This window comes from Chiloscyllium plagiosum, unplaced genomic scaffold (genome assembly GCF_037043375.1).
Source record: "Chiloscyllium plagiosum isolate Xiang-an unplaced genomic scaffold, Cpla_swu_hap1 HiC_scaffold_4, whole genome shotgun sequence".
In the NCBI taxonomy this organism is placed as follows: domain Eukaryota; kingdom Metazoa; phylum Chordata; class Chondrichthyes; order Orectolobiformes; family Hemiscylliidae; genus Chiloscyllium; species Chiloscyllium plagiosum.
In genome coordinates, this window is record NW_028270142.1 from 79,825,924 (window position 1) to 79,839,646 (window position 13,723).

A 13,723-nucleotide genomic window follows, 5' to 3' on the forward strand; every position below is an offset into this window, starting at 1 on the left:
TTAAAAGATTTACCAGGGTATTGTTGGGAATGGAGGGTTTGATTTCTAAATGTAACCTGGATAGGTTGGGACGACTTTCACTAAAGCATAGGACGTTGAGGGTAACCTTTATAAGAAGAGGTTTATAAAATCATGAGGGGCATAGATAAGGTGAATAACAAGAGTCTTTTCCATAGGGTAAGAAAATTCAAAACTAGGGGGCATATTTTTAAGTGAGAGGAGAAAGCTTTTAAAAAGGACATAAGGGGCAGCTTTTCACAGTAGTTTGTGTGTAGAACGAATTGCCAGAGAAAGTGGTGGATGCAGGGACTTCCAATATTTCAAAGACATTTGGATAAGTACATGAATAGGAAAGATTTGAAGGGAAATGGGACAAAAACAGGCAAATAGGACCAATTTAGTTTGGGTACATGGTCAGTGTGGAATAGTTGTACCGAAGGGTCAGTTTCCATGCTGTATGACTCTACAACTGCTTTTGTGATTGTAATTTCTCAAAGTTCCTCTTTCCCTTCCATTTCCTAATTTTAAAGCTGCTTCTAGGATGCTACTTTATTCCTTATTGTGAAAACTACTGTGAAGTATGTGTTCAGTTCAGGGTTTTTTTGTACATGGGATGTGGACATCACTGGCTAGACCAGAATTCATTTCCATTCAATAAAGGACGTTGTTGGTTTCTTCTTTCAACAATCACCAGTGTTGCCACTTGGCTGGCTTTTATTCCAGATTTTTATTGAACTCAAATTTCACTATCCTATACTGCCATGAATTTATTTAAAGTTTTGCTATTCTGTAGAGGCAGTATTTGAAATTATGAGCCACATCAGTTTTGCTGTTAGATGGACTTTGGAATGTTCGATACCTTTATGAAGAATGACCTCTCCTGCACTACAGAGTGAGGCAGTATGGACTGATAAAATGTCAGCATTTTACCTGTAATTTGATCAGAGAACTGGGACACTATGTAACTTTCTATCTTTGAAATAATAGCAGCCATCATGCATGAAATCATGCTTCTGATCAGAATAAGGAAAGCTATCTACATGGTTGGTAATCTGACATTGAGAAATATTTCTCAGTCTTGACTGAAGGCAGTGCCCAATGTCATTGATCATTCAACATTTAAATCTACATATCAGTTGAACCAGTCTCTAAGGTGTAGTAGCTCCTCGACATAAGCAGAAAATGGAGGAGAAAAGCATGTTAATTATTTTCTGTTAGTTGATCACTGAGGAATGGTGAAAACAGTGAAGTTAAGAAATACACTTCTCACTCTCCAAACTGAAAAATATAATTTTCTAGTTTTTTTTTCCCCAGGAAAAGTGGTTCTGTTAGTTGAATTTGTTTTCTGTTAACTTAATTGTTACTAATTTAGTCATTGAAGCATTTTGTTCACTTTTAGTTCCAGGTTCTTCCAGGAGGCCTTGGGTACTGGGAAAAGTGATGGAAAAAGAATATTGTCAAGCTAAAAAGGTAAGGTTTTTCACTTTATGGGTAAAATTTTGATTTGCCATTGGCAAATAATCATTATTTTGTGAAACTGAAAAACAAACCGTGCTGCCAAGTGCATGATGCTAACAGTGATAAAATATAAAATGTTACAAGTATTCAGATTAGGCAACACCAATGGGGAGGAACAGAGTTAACTTATCAAGTAAGTAGTTTTCAGAACTGAAGTAAAGTAACAATATAATAGGTTGAACAATGGAAAAGCAAAGAACAGGAAGATTAAAAGCCCAAACATTTCATGGTATAAAAGCCAAAGGGAATAGTAATGAGGAAAGAAAGAAAGAAACTTATACAGAGGAACCGCGATTATCCAAATGAGATGGGCGGGCAATAATTCTTTTGGATTATTTGATTAATCGATATTAATGCCTCTCCTATGGGACTCAGTTTTCTGTTAAGTCTGTTCCCCGTTCAGGAGACTGCAGCACAGTGTGCGTGAGTGGCCGCCCCAACCCCGTCCAACACTGCATCCCGGCTAGCCCCCAACCCCTTATGCACTGCCTGCCTGCCCCCGCAAACCCATCCAACACTGCCCCCTGTCCGCCCCCAACCCCGTACAGCACCACCCCCTGCCCCCAAATCAATCCAACGCCGCCCCCAACCCCATCCAACACTGACCCAGCCCGCCCGTGCCCCCAACCCGGTCCAACACCACCCCTAGCCCCCACCCAACCCCGTTCACCCACCAAGCCTGTCCAGCACCGGCCCTCTGTCCTCCAACCTAGTCCAGCACAGCCCGCTGCCCTTTCTCCCCCCGCCCTGTCCAACATCATACCCCACCCACCCTCAACACAGCCCCCGCACGTCCCACAACCCTGTCCAACACCACCCCTGCCCGCCTCCCAACCCTGCCCCTACCCGCAACCCAACCCCATCCAAAACCACCCTTCTGCCCCCAACCACCACTCCACACAGACAGTCCCCTAAGGCTGGAATCAAACCTGGGTCCCTGCCGCTATGAGGCAGCAGTGCTAGCCACTGAGCCACCATGCCGCCCCCAAAATTGTTAAACTTGTTGCTGAGTCTAGAAGGTTGTAGAGTGCCAAGTGAAAAGGTGGAGTGTTTTTCCTCAAGCTTTTGTCGAGTTGAAGACATTTCACGTCACTGGGGAGACATAGTGGCAATGTCACTGGACTAGTAATACAGAGCAATGAACCTAATGTTATGAAGATACTGGCCTCAATCTCAGCATGGCAGCTGGTGAATATTGAATTTATTAAAGTCTGGAGTTAAAAGCTAGCTTAATGGTAACCATGTAACTAATGAAATTGTCATTAAAAACCTATCTAATTGACTAGTTTTAGTTAGAGAAGAAAGTCTGCTATCCTTATCTGGTTTGGCCTACAGCAATGTGATTGACACTTAAAAGCCTTCTGACAGAACCACTCCTGTCAATCTGCTATGAGATCTCAAGAAAGAAATGAAACTGAGTAAATGGCCTGTCATCAAACTAGGCAACAACGGCACAAGCGGCTCCTGTCATCCTGCAAAATTTTCCTTACTAACGTCTAGGACTTGTGCCAAAATTGGGAGAACTATCCCATAGATTATTCCATCTTAGTCACGGAATCAAACATAACAGACCATACAGAATCATTCCTTACCTTATCATCGTCATGCCTGGGTTTTATTCTGCTCCTCCTGGTGGTAACGCAGCAATACATCTCCAGGGAAATCTGTTCCTGACTGGTTACACTGGACACAAACAGTTTCATGTCATCTGTTCAAACATGTGCAAAGAAACCCCCTGCTGACACAACCTACTGGACCTCCTAGGTTCATGAATCAATACTGTTCCATGTTGAACACTACTTGGAAGATGAACGGAGGATGGCAGTTACATAGAAGGGACTGTACATGGGACATCTCAGTGCTTATTACCAAGAGTGGCTCTGGAACACCACTACAGAGTTCTGAAGAACATAGCTGCTGGACCAGACCTGTGGCAGTTAATGAGGGACCCAACAAGAGGGAAAGATTTCATCAATCCACATCCATCCATAATAGTATGAATAAAAGCGGCCATTGTACAGTCCTTACAGAGACCGTTTCAGTTATGATGTTTAGGCTACTGTGTCTGTGTTGGCAATGTCTTCACATTGGGGATAGCCTCCACCATGTTATGTGACACAGCCAAAATGCTAAATGGAACAGGCTTCAAATGCAAGCAACTCAAACTGGGCATCTATGAGGTACTGTGAACCATCCGTATTCAGCCTCAGTCTGTAGCCTCATGACCCGCATATCCTCCACTGTGCCATTACCATTAACCTCCATGAGATTGATGAATGAATGATTTATTTTTTTGTCATGATATATCTAGGGCGATACAGCAAAAAGTGTTCTGTTGTCACAATTTGGCAGTATTTTGAGGTGCAAGAGGAATAAAAGAACCTCCAGCCTTGGGCGACTGTGTGGAGTTTGCACATTCTCCCTGTGTCTCCCCTGTTCAGCCTCTCCCTGTAGCTCAGATCCCTCAGCCCTGGCAACATCCTTGTAAATCTTTTCTGGACTTTTCAAGTTTCACAACATCTTTCCGATAGGAAGGAGACCAGAATTGCATGCAATATTCCAACAGTGGCTGAACCAATGTCCTGTACAGTCACAACATGACCTCCCAACTCCTGTACTCAATAATTGATTAGATTAGATTAGATTACTTACAGTGTTGAAACAGGCCCTTCGGCCCAACAAGTCCACACCGCCCCGCTGAAGCGCAACACACCCATACCCCTACCCCTACATTTACCCCTTAGCTAACACTACGGGCAATTTAGCATGGCCAATTCACCTGACCTGCACATCTTTTGGATTGTGGGAGGAAACCGGAGCACCCGGAGGAAACCCACGCAGACACGGGGAGAACGTGCAAACTCCACACAGTCAGTCGCCTGAGGCGGGAATTGAACCCGGGTCTCCGGCGCTGTGAGGCAGCAGTGCTAACCACTGTGCCACCATGCCGCCCACTAATCTGACCAATAAAGGAAAGTAGACCAAACGCCACCTTCGCTATCCTATCTACCTGCGACTCCACTTTCAAGGAGCTATGAATCTGCACTCCAATGTCTCTTTGTTCAGCAACACTCCCTAGGACCTTACCATTAAGTGTATAAGTCCTGCTAAGATTTGCTTTCCCAAAATGCAGCACCTCACATTTATCTGAATTAAACTCCATCTGCCACTTCTCAGCCCATTGGCCCATCTGGTCCAGATCCTGTTGTAATCTCAGGTAACCTTCTTCGCTGTCCACTACATCTCCAATTTTGGTGTCATCTGCAAACTTACTAACTGTACCTCTTATGCTCACATCCAAATCATTTATGTAAATGACAAAAAGTAGAGGGCCCAGCACCGCTCCTTGTGGCATTCCACTGGTCACAGGCCTCCAGTCTGAAAAACAACCCTCCACCACCACCCTCTGTCTTCTACCTTTGAGCCAGTTCTGTATCCAAATGGCTAGTTCTCCCTGTATTCCATGAGATCTAACCTTGCTAATCAGTCTCCCTTGTCGAATGCCTTAAAGTCCATATAGATCACATCTACTGCTCTGCCTTCATCAATCCTCTTTGTTACTTCTTCAAAAAACTCAATCAAGTTTGTGAGACATGATTTCCCACGCACAAAGCCATATTGACTATCCCGAGTCAGTCCTTGCCTTTCCAAATGCACGTACATCCTCTCCCTCAGGATTCCCTCCAGGAACTTGCCCACCACCGAGGTCAGGCTCACCGGTCTATAGTTCCCTGTGGCTTGTCTTTACCGCCCTTCTTAAACAATGGCACCACGTTTGCCACCCTCCAGTCTTCCGGCCCCTCACCTGTGACTATCGATGATATAGATATCTCAGCAAGAGGCCCAGCAATCACTTCTCTAGCTTCCCACAGAGTTCTCGGGTACACCTGATCAGGTCCTGGGGATTTATCCACTTTTAACCGTTTCAAGACATCCAGCACTTCCTCCTCTGTAATCTGGACATTTTGCAAGATGTCACCATCTATTTCTCTACAGTATATATCTTCCATATCCTTTTCCACAGTAAACACTGATTCAAAATATTCATTTAGTATCTCCCCCATTTTCTGTGGCTCCACACAAAGGCCGCCTTGCTGATCTTTGAGGGGCCCTATTCTCTCCTTAGTTACCCTTTTGTCTTTAATATATTGGTAAAAACCCTTTTGGATTCTTCTTAATTCTATTTGCCAAAGCTATCTCATGACGCCGTTTTGCCCTCCTCATTTCCCTCTTAAGTATACTCCTACTTTCTTTATACTCTTCTAAGGATTCACTCGATCGATTCTGTCTATACTTGACATATGCTTCCTTCTTTTTCTTAACCAATTTCTTTAGTCATCCAGCATTCCCTATACCTACCAGCCTTCCCTTTCACTCTGACAGGAATATATTTTCTCTAGATTCTTGTTATCTCATTTCTGAAGGCTTCCCATTTTCCAGCCGTCCTTTTTCCTTGCGAACATCTGCCTCCAATCAGCTTTTGAAAGTTCTTGCCTAATAACGTCAAAATTGGCCTTTCTCCAATTTAGAACTTCAACTTTTAGATCTGACTTATCCTTTTCCATCACTATTTTAAAACGAATAGAATTATGGTCACTGGCCCCAAAGTGCTCCCCCACTGACACCTCAGTCACCTGCCCTGCCTTATTTCCCAAGAGTAGGTCAAGTTTTGCACCTTCTCTAGTAGGTACATCCACATACTGAATCAGAAAATTGTCTTGTACACACTTCACAAATTCCTCTCCATCTAAACCTTTAACACTATGGTAGTCCCAGTCGATGTTTGGAAAGTTAAAATCACCTACCATAACTACCCTATTATTCTTACAGATAGCTGAGATCTCCTTACAAGTTTGTTTCTTAATTTCCCTCTGACTATTGGGGGGTCTATAATACAATCCCAATAAGGTGATCATCCCTTTCTTATTTCTCAGTTCCACCCAAATAACTTCCCTGGATGTATTTCCGGGAATATCCTCCCTCAGCACAGCTGTAATGCTATCCCTTATCAAAAATGCCACTCCCCCTCCTCTCTTGCCTCCCTTTCTATCCTTCCTGTAGCATTTGTATCCTGGAACATTCAGCTGCCAGTCCTGTCCATCCCTGAGCTATGTTTCCGTAATTGCTATGATATCCCAGTCCCATGTTCCTAACCATGCCCTGAGTTCATCTGCCTTCCCTGTTAGGCCCCTTGCATTGAAATAAATACAGTTTAATTTATTTGTCCTACCTTTTCCCTGACTGTTTGACTTTCTTCTGTTCTTAGCTGTACCGGTCTTGGATCGATCTCCTTCCTCACTATCTCCCTGGGTCCCACCATCCCCCCATCCCCACCCCCACCTTACTAGTTTAAATCCTCCCAAGCAGCTATAGCAAATTTCCCTGCCAGTATCTTAGTCCCCTTCCAATTTAGGTGCAATCCGTCCTTCTTGTACAGGTCACTTCTACCCCAAAAGAATGATCCAAAAATGTGAATCCATCTCCCATATACCAGCTCCTGAGCCTTGCAAGCACCTGCTCTATCCTCCTATTCCTGCCCTCACTAGCTCGTAGCAGTGGGAGTAATCCAGATATTACTACCCTTGAGGACCTCCTTTTTAAATTTCTGCCCAACTCTCTGTAATCTCCCTTCAGAATCTCGACCTTTTCCCTTCCAATGTCGTCGGTTCCAATGTGGACAATGACCTCCTGCTGGTCCTCTCCTCCGTGAGAACATTCTGCACCCTCTCTGAGACATCCTTAACCCTGGCACCAGGGAAACAACACACCATTCTGCTTTTTCTCTGCTGGCCACAGAAACATCTGTCTGTACCTCTGACTACAGAATCCCCTAACACAATTGATCTCTTGGAAGCCGATGTACCCCTCATTGCATTAGAGCCAGTCTCAATGCTGTGGTTCTGTTCGCCGAGCTGGAAGTTTTTGTTGCAAACTTCCAGGGGACGAAACGTTTGCAACAAAAACTTCCAGCTCGGTGAACAGAACCACAGCAACGAGCACCCGAGCTACAAATCTTCTCACAAAATTTGAACCAGTCTCAATACCAGAAACTTGGCTGTTCGTGCTACGTTCCGCTGAGAATCCATCACCCCGTACATTTTCCAAAACTGCATACCTGTTTGAAATGGGTATATCCACAAAAGACTTCTGCCCTCGGTGCTGACCTCTCTCACCCTTCCTGGAGTTAACCTAAATATGTGACTGTATCTGAGACTCCACCCTCCCCTTCCTATAACTGCCATCCATCACATACTGTCGCTGTTGCAAATTCCTCATCGCTTCTATCTGTCTCTCCAACCGATCCACTCGATCTGATAAGATTCGCACCTAACAGCATTTATGGCAGATATAATCCGCAGTAACCCTTAAACTCTCTTTAAACTCCCACATCTGACAAGAAGTATATATCACTGCAAAGGCCATTTTTGCTCTTTCACAATCTACAGACCCAGAAAATAACACTGTCTTATTCCTCTATACACACTGCCCCAGGTTAAACTAATAGCTATGGCTTATATTTTAAGTTTAATCAAGAGACATATCTCCAAAAACGTATAATCAAGAAAGAACCTACTCTACACACTACTGCAGATTCTCTGTAGGCCACACTCGAAACAACAATTAACTTATCTGATTCTGTGCTGTGAACTTCGCGCAACAGTTCCGGCAAGATTAGTTGTGAATTTCACTGTTTGTTCATTTTCCCAGATGCACTCCGATGTCCAGCGATACATTACACTAATTCAAACAGCAAAGGCAGTAACTGTGCCGGTTCTCTCGCGCACACTCACTCCTGCACTGTCCTCACCATGCGCTTCCTTTGTCTGCTCTTTTTAAACTGCTGTTGTTTTGACTTTTTTTTTCCAAAGTTCTAAAACAATGCAACGGCATATAAAACAGTAATTGCTGCTCCTGGAATTCGAGGAAATCAGAGGTATTATATTGCCAGATCCCCCACTATCATCATCCTGGGTGTTACTATTGACTAGAAACTAAACTGGCTCAGTTATATAAATACTATAGCAACAACAGCAGATCAGAGGCCAAGACTTCCATGGAAAATTAACTCCATTCCTGTCTCACCAATGCCTACCCACCATCTACAAGGCACAAGTCATGACTGTGATCCACTTGCCTGGAGAGTACAACTGCAACAACACTCAAAAGATTTGATACCATCCACAACAAAGTATGGTTTGTTTGCTGGGACGTCAGGAGAACACCAAGATGGATCATCCACTTGGCACTTCTGGCTGAAGATGGATGCAAAGCTTTCCCATCTGCCACCTTCAACATTCGCTTCCATTACTATCAGTTAGTACACTGGCAGCATTGCATACCACTTACAAGATGCACTTCATTAACCAATCAAGGCTCCTCAGGTGGACACTTTTCAAACCCACAACATTTGCCATGTTGAAGGAAATTGGCAGAAAATGTGTGGGAACACCTTTCCAAGCCATATACCATAATATCATTCTGACCAGAACTACATCATTGCTTCTTCATTGTCATCTGGATCAAAAACCTGTAACTCCCTTCCTATCACACAGTGTGTGCCCATAAACCCGTTCACCCAAGGACTTAAGTAGCTCAAGATGGCAGCTCAGCATTACCTTGTCCAGGGCATTTAGGAACAAACAGGCGCATCCCTTGAAAGAATTTAAATAAAAATGACTTGATGTACTCACTCCTAGTATCCTATAGGCTGAACAGATGCTTTTAATTGATAATCTGATTAGCCTTTCTTCATCACATCTGATCTGTGAATGCTTTGGGATCTATCAAATCTGATCACATTTATTCCCTTGGAATTATTTATTAGGATTGTGTAACCTTTATTGGAAATTCTTTGACACTATGCACGTATAAGGATTGATTACCTTAAGTTTATATATTGATCAAACTGAAATTTTGTTTGATTTATTTCAGGCTCAAAACAGATTTAAAGTTCCTCTGGGAACAAAATTCTACAGAGTGAAAGCAGTACCCTGGAACAAGAAAGTATAATAGTGATATGAAACAAACTGTTGTTAGCCCACATTTGTTTTCTGTCACAATTCCTTTATAGCTTTTTGGGCTACATTTGTCATGGAGCTTCTAAAGGTACTGGAAAAGAAGGCGGCACAAATGAATTCACATAAATAGAAACTTGCTGGACTAAAGCTTAATTTTTTTTGATACTCCCCCTTCAAAATGTATTGAATTCAATACTGTCCAGATCATAAAATGCATCTAGTCCCATTCAATGAACTGCTTTTATCCTTAACCAGATGACTTAGAAAAATGGACCAAATACATTATTTTTAAAGAGCATGACCTCTACTTTGTGGCATAATAGCCATGTGATTTGCCTGTTCAAAACAAAAATCATTGAATACTCAGATGTATAAACAGTTCTCAGTACTACCAGCATTTGTCATGGAATTTATCATAAAGTAGTTTGAGAAAATCATCTTTACCATATGGCTTTCATCATTTAAATATTTATAGGAGTATTCCTAGCATGCAAACATCCCATATAAAGTTTTACCTTAAGTTTGCTTCTGTGGATTTTCATTCTAGTTGTCAATCTACACACACTAAAGTTACTTAGAATTATATTGAGATCTAGCCCTGTATGGTGAAGACCTGTTCAAATGAATGTGACTGGAATTTGAATCTGTTTCTAAAATTGCATTTCTGCAAAAAAGCACCATCAATCATTAATCATTTGTATGCACATCGGAATGGAAGTATTTGTGTTGTTTACAAACAACACAGTACTAAAGCTTCCCAGAAATTACAGCTGAATTAAATGTAATATATTGTTTCATCTTAGTGACCAGTGTCCATGCAGTTTTAAAACCAATCTTTCATTGTATATTAACCATCATAAAAATCTTTGTTATGAACATTATTGTATTGCAAAAAGTTCAGAATTTTGAAACAATAAACAGTTAAATATGTAAGTATGCATATCATGTAAAATGTTTAGTTACAGTCCTGGAATACTGGGAGAAAAGAGAATTATTAAAATTCAGTGTAAATTTAATTATTAGATAAAGTTGTTAACTTTGCCTTCTTGTGAAAGCTGTTGCTGTTACTGTATTGCAATATTGTCTATATTTCAAATGCTCCATTGGCTGTAAAGTGCTTCCAAGCATCCAGAGGTTGTGAAAGGCAGTATGTAATTGCAAAATGTGTTATTGGTATATAATTGAGATTAATTTTCAATACAAGGTGTGACAAAACTTTATCACTGTATGTTGGCCTATTATAATAGATTAATACAGTATACTTGAGTGACAACTACTAGCAGTGAACTATTTATGCTCCCTTGATTGTAGTAAATAAGCAGTTGGATAGAAGCTTGGTACTAATTGAGCAAGCAGAATGGAGGGGGAATAAAAATTTTAATCTTTAAAGCAATGTGTAATCCTATTGCAAAACACTGGTTCCAAGGCAACTAATAATTAGCAAAACATCAAAACCCAGAACCAGAATTGAGAATTGTTCTTCAAATCTTCTTTAATAGGAATTGACTATAATCCCTAATCTTTAGCTCAGACTATGAGTTTTTTCATTCCTTTCTTTGGAAGATTTTCCTTCAGCTATCTAATGCCTGATTCAGACTGACTTATATGTTGTTTTCCATCTATTGTGGGTCAATTTATTAGTGTTTTGACTTTAAAGCCAATTATGAAAGGATGTTATGAAGTTTGTTTTTTCACCCACACATGAATTCAAATTTGCATTCGCTGCCAGTATGGATTTTGAGCATTATTATTTTGGCTGCCATCTATGTTCCTTATCTATGTGCTGACTTGACAGGAGCTAACTTCACGTGTAATGATAATATGAAGCTTCAGTTCTAACCTGCTTTGTTGATTACTTCACTGCCACTGTTTTGTCAGACTGCTAAAATTATGGATGAGCTGCAGTTTCCCCCAGTTAAATGTTGGGGAAAAATAAATCTGTTTCTGCAGCTTTGCCATGAACTCTTTGGAAACAGGAATTGATTTAGTGCAATCATTGTTTCAAGTTCAGTCCTGTTAGGCCTCATTAATCAATTGATTGCATGTGCTTTCTATCACAACAATACTTCTTCCATCTTCACAATTCCCTGCCTCAATCCATCTGTTTCTGAAACATTCACCTACATACTTGTTAATTTGGAACTTCATATTTTTTTTCAATCCAGGCTTTCACCTTCCATAAACTTAAGCTCATCTTAATTCAGTATACATTCTATCGCATGCATTCACCACCTATGCCTTGCAAACTTTCATAAGGTCCTCATCTCTCAATAGCCTCAGAAATGTTTTTAGTGTTAAATCTCTTTATAGCTCTGTATGACTATGAACTCCAGCCATATAACTTGCCTTGAAGAAATCTCCAATTCTTGTTTGTTGTACATCTCTTCCACTCTACAGTTTGTAGCTGTACCTTCAGCTTTCTCAGCTTCATTCTCCAGTTTTCCTTTCTTAATACTCATCCTTCCATTTGTCTCTTAAAGGAAAGTCTTAAAAACTGATTTGTTTTAACAAGCTTGTTAACAAGCTCTTCATATTTCTTCCTTTTACTTAGATAAACTTTTGTCCAATTATACCAGTTTTGTCCAGTATGTCTAAAATCTCTTGGGACATCTTTATATATTAATAGAAAGCCATACAAATGCAAGTAATGGTTACTGAAATGAAGTTTGACATTTTTTCTAGAATTTTGATTTCCCATCCTTATCCCTCCCACTTCAAGTCACTGTTCAAGTGTGATGCAAAAACATTGTGTCAGCAGGTTTACAAAGTTGGCAGGGCAGCTGGTTTGCAATGCAGAGTGGTGCCAGTAGTGTGGGTTCACTTCCCACACGGCCTGTGGGTTAGCATAAAGAACTCTCCTTAACTTCTCCCCTTGCCTGAAGAGTGTTGAAGATTAGGTCAAACCACCATCAATAATCACGTTAGCTCTCTCTCTTGCCTTCTCGCTCTCGCGCTCTCTCCCTCTCACTCACTCACCCTTCTACTCTTGCTCTCACATGAGAGACCTGCCCTATGGACGTCTAAGACTATGACTCCTTTATCAATATAAAGGTCACAGGCAGAGTACAGTCCTGTGCATGTGCTTTTTAAAAACATACAGTTGGACAAGAATCAGAGGTAAAAATTGATTTGTCTAACTTCTGTCAAGTGAAGTATACTGCAAACCCGCTGCCACTCAAATCAAGGATGACATTTTATAGACTTCTGGCTGGAAAGATTGCACTTGAACTGAGCTGGGACTAGTCTCCTTTTGGGGTGACTTACTGTTGCTGTTGGGAGGGTTTAGATTAGATTAGATTTCTTACAGTGCAGAAACAGGCCCTTCGGCCCAACAAGTCCACACCAACCCTCCGAAGAGTAAGCCACCCAGACCCACACAGTTATCACTTTGGGCAATTTAACATGGCCAATTCACCTGACCTGCAAATCTTTGGACTGTGGGGAGGAAACCCACGCAGACATGGGGAGAATATGCAAACTCCATGCAGACAGTCGCCAGAGAGTGGAATCGAACCCGGGTCCCTTGTGCTGCAATGCAGCAGTGCTAACCACTGAGCCATTTGCCTTTCCAAAATGCAGCACTTCAAAACCAAATTAACAGGGATGTAGAAACTTTAAAGTAAAATTAGCAATGCAGAGCTGTGCACGAAATTGGGAAAGATAACCTAGAGTAGATGTGTTGTCTGGGCAAAAGTGAATGTAATGAAAACAAACGTTTGTGTAAATACAGTAGTATGATAATTAAGTTAAACAGCTCCACATGTCGGAAATTTGAAATAAAAACAGAAATTGCTGGAGAACTGAAGGAGAATCTGAAGAAGGATCGCTGGAACTGAAACATTGACTCTGCTGTCTCTCAGATACTGCCAGGCGTGAGTTTCTTCAGCAATTCCTGCTTTTGTTGCTAAATAAACTTGGTGAGCTTTAGTCACAGCCATGTGGAAATACGGCATTATGGTGATAACTGAGACTTCCTATATAAACAGCACAGTTGAATATTTATGGATCCAAGGATTTGTTTCCATGCTGTACAATTCAATGCCTCTGGTACAGTTTTTGCTTGTTACATTGTGTTGCTGATTGTATTCTATATGTCACCACATAATGGGAAACAATAGGGTAACAAATTTGCAAACAGAAGTGCAAGAATTATGAGATAGACTTTACGCTATTAAAACCATCAATAT

General features: G+C 41.3%; 1 protein-coding gene across 4 annotated transcripts in view; it reads left to right on the forward strand.

Moving 5' to 3' along the window:
- Positions 1 to 10,577, forward strand: part of rb1cc1 (RB1-inducible coiled-coil 1) — a 311,576-nt gene extending 300,999 nt beyond the window's left edge. For all 4 annotated transcript variants that reach the window (XM_043688321.2, XM_043688325.2, XM_043688324.2 and 1 more), the window contains 2 exons: positions 1,400 to 1,470; positions 9,451 to 10,577. In XM_043688321.2, coding sequence (XP_043544256.2) covers positions 1,400 to 1,470; positions 9,451 to 9,528 — 149 coding nt within the window. In that variant the 3' untranslated portion in view covers positions 9,529 to 10,577. The remainder of the gene's footprint in view (positions 1 to 1,399; positions 1,471 to 9,450) is intronic.
- The last annotated feature ends 3,146 nt before the right edge of the window (positions 10,578 to 13,723 follow it).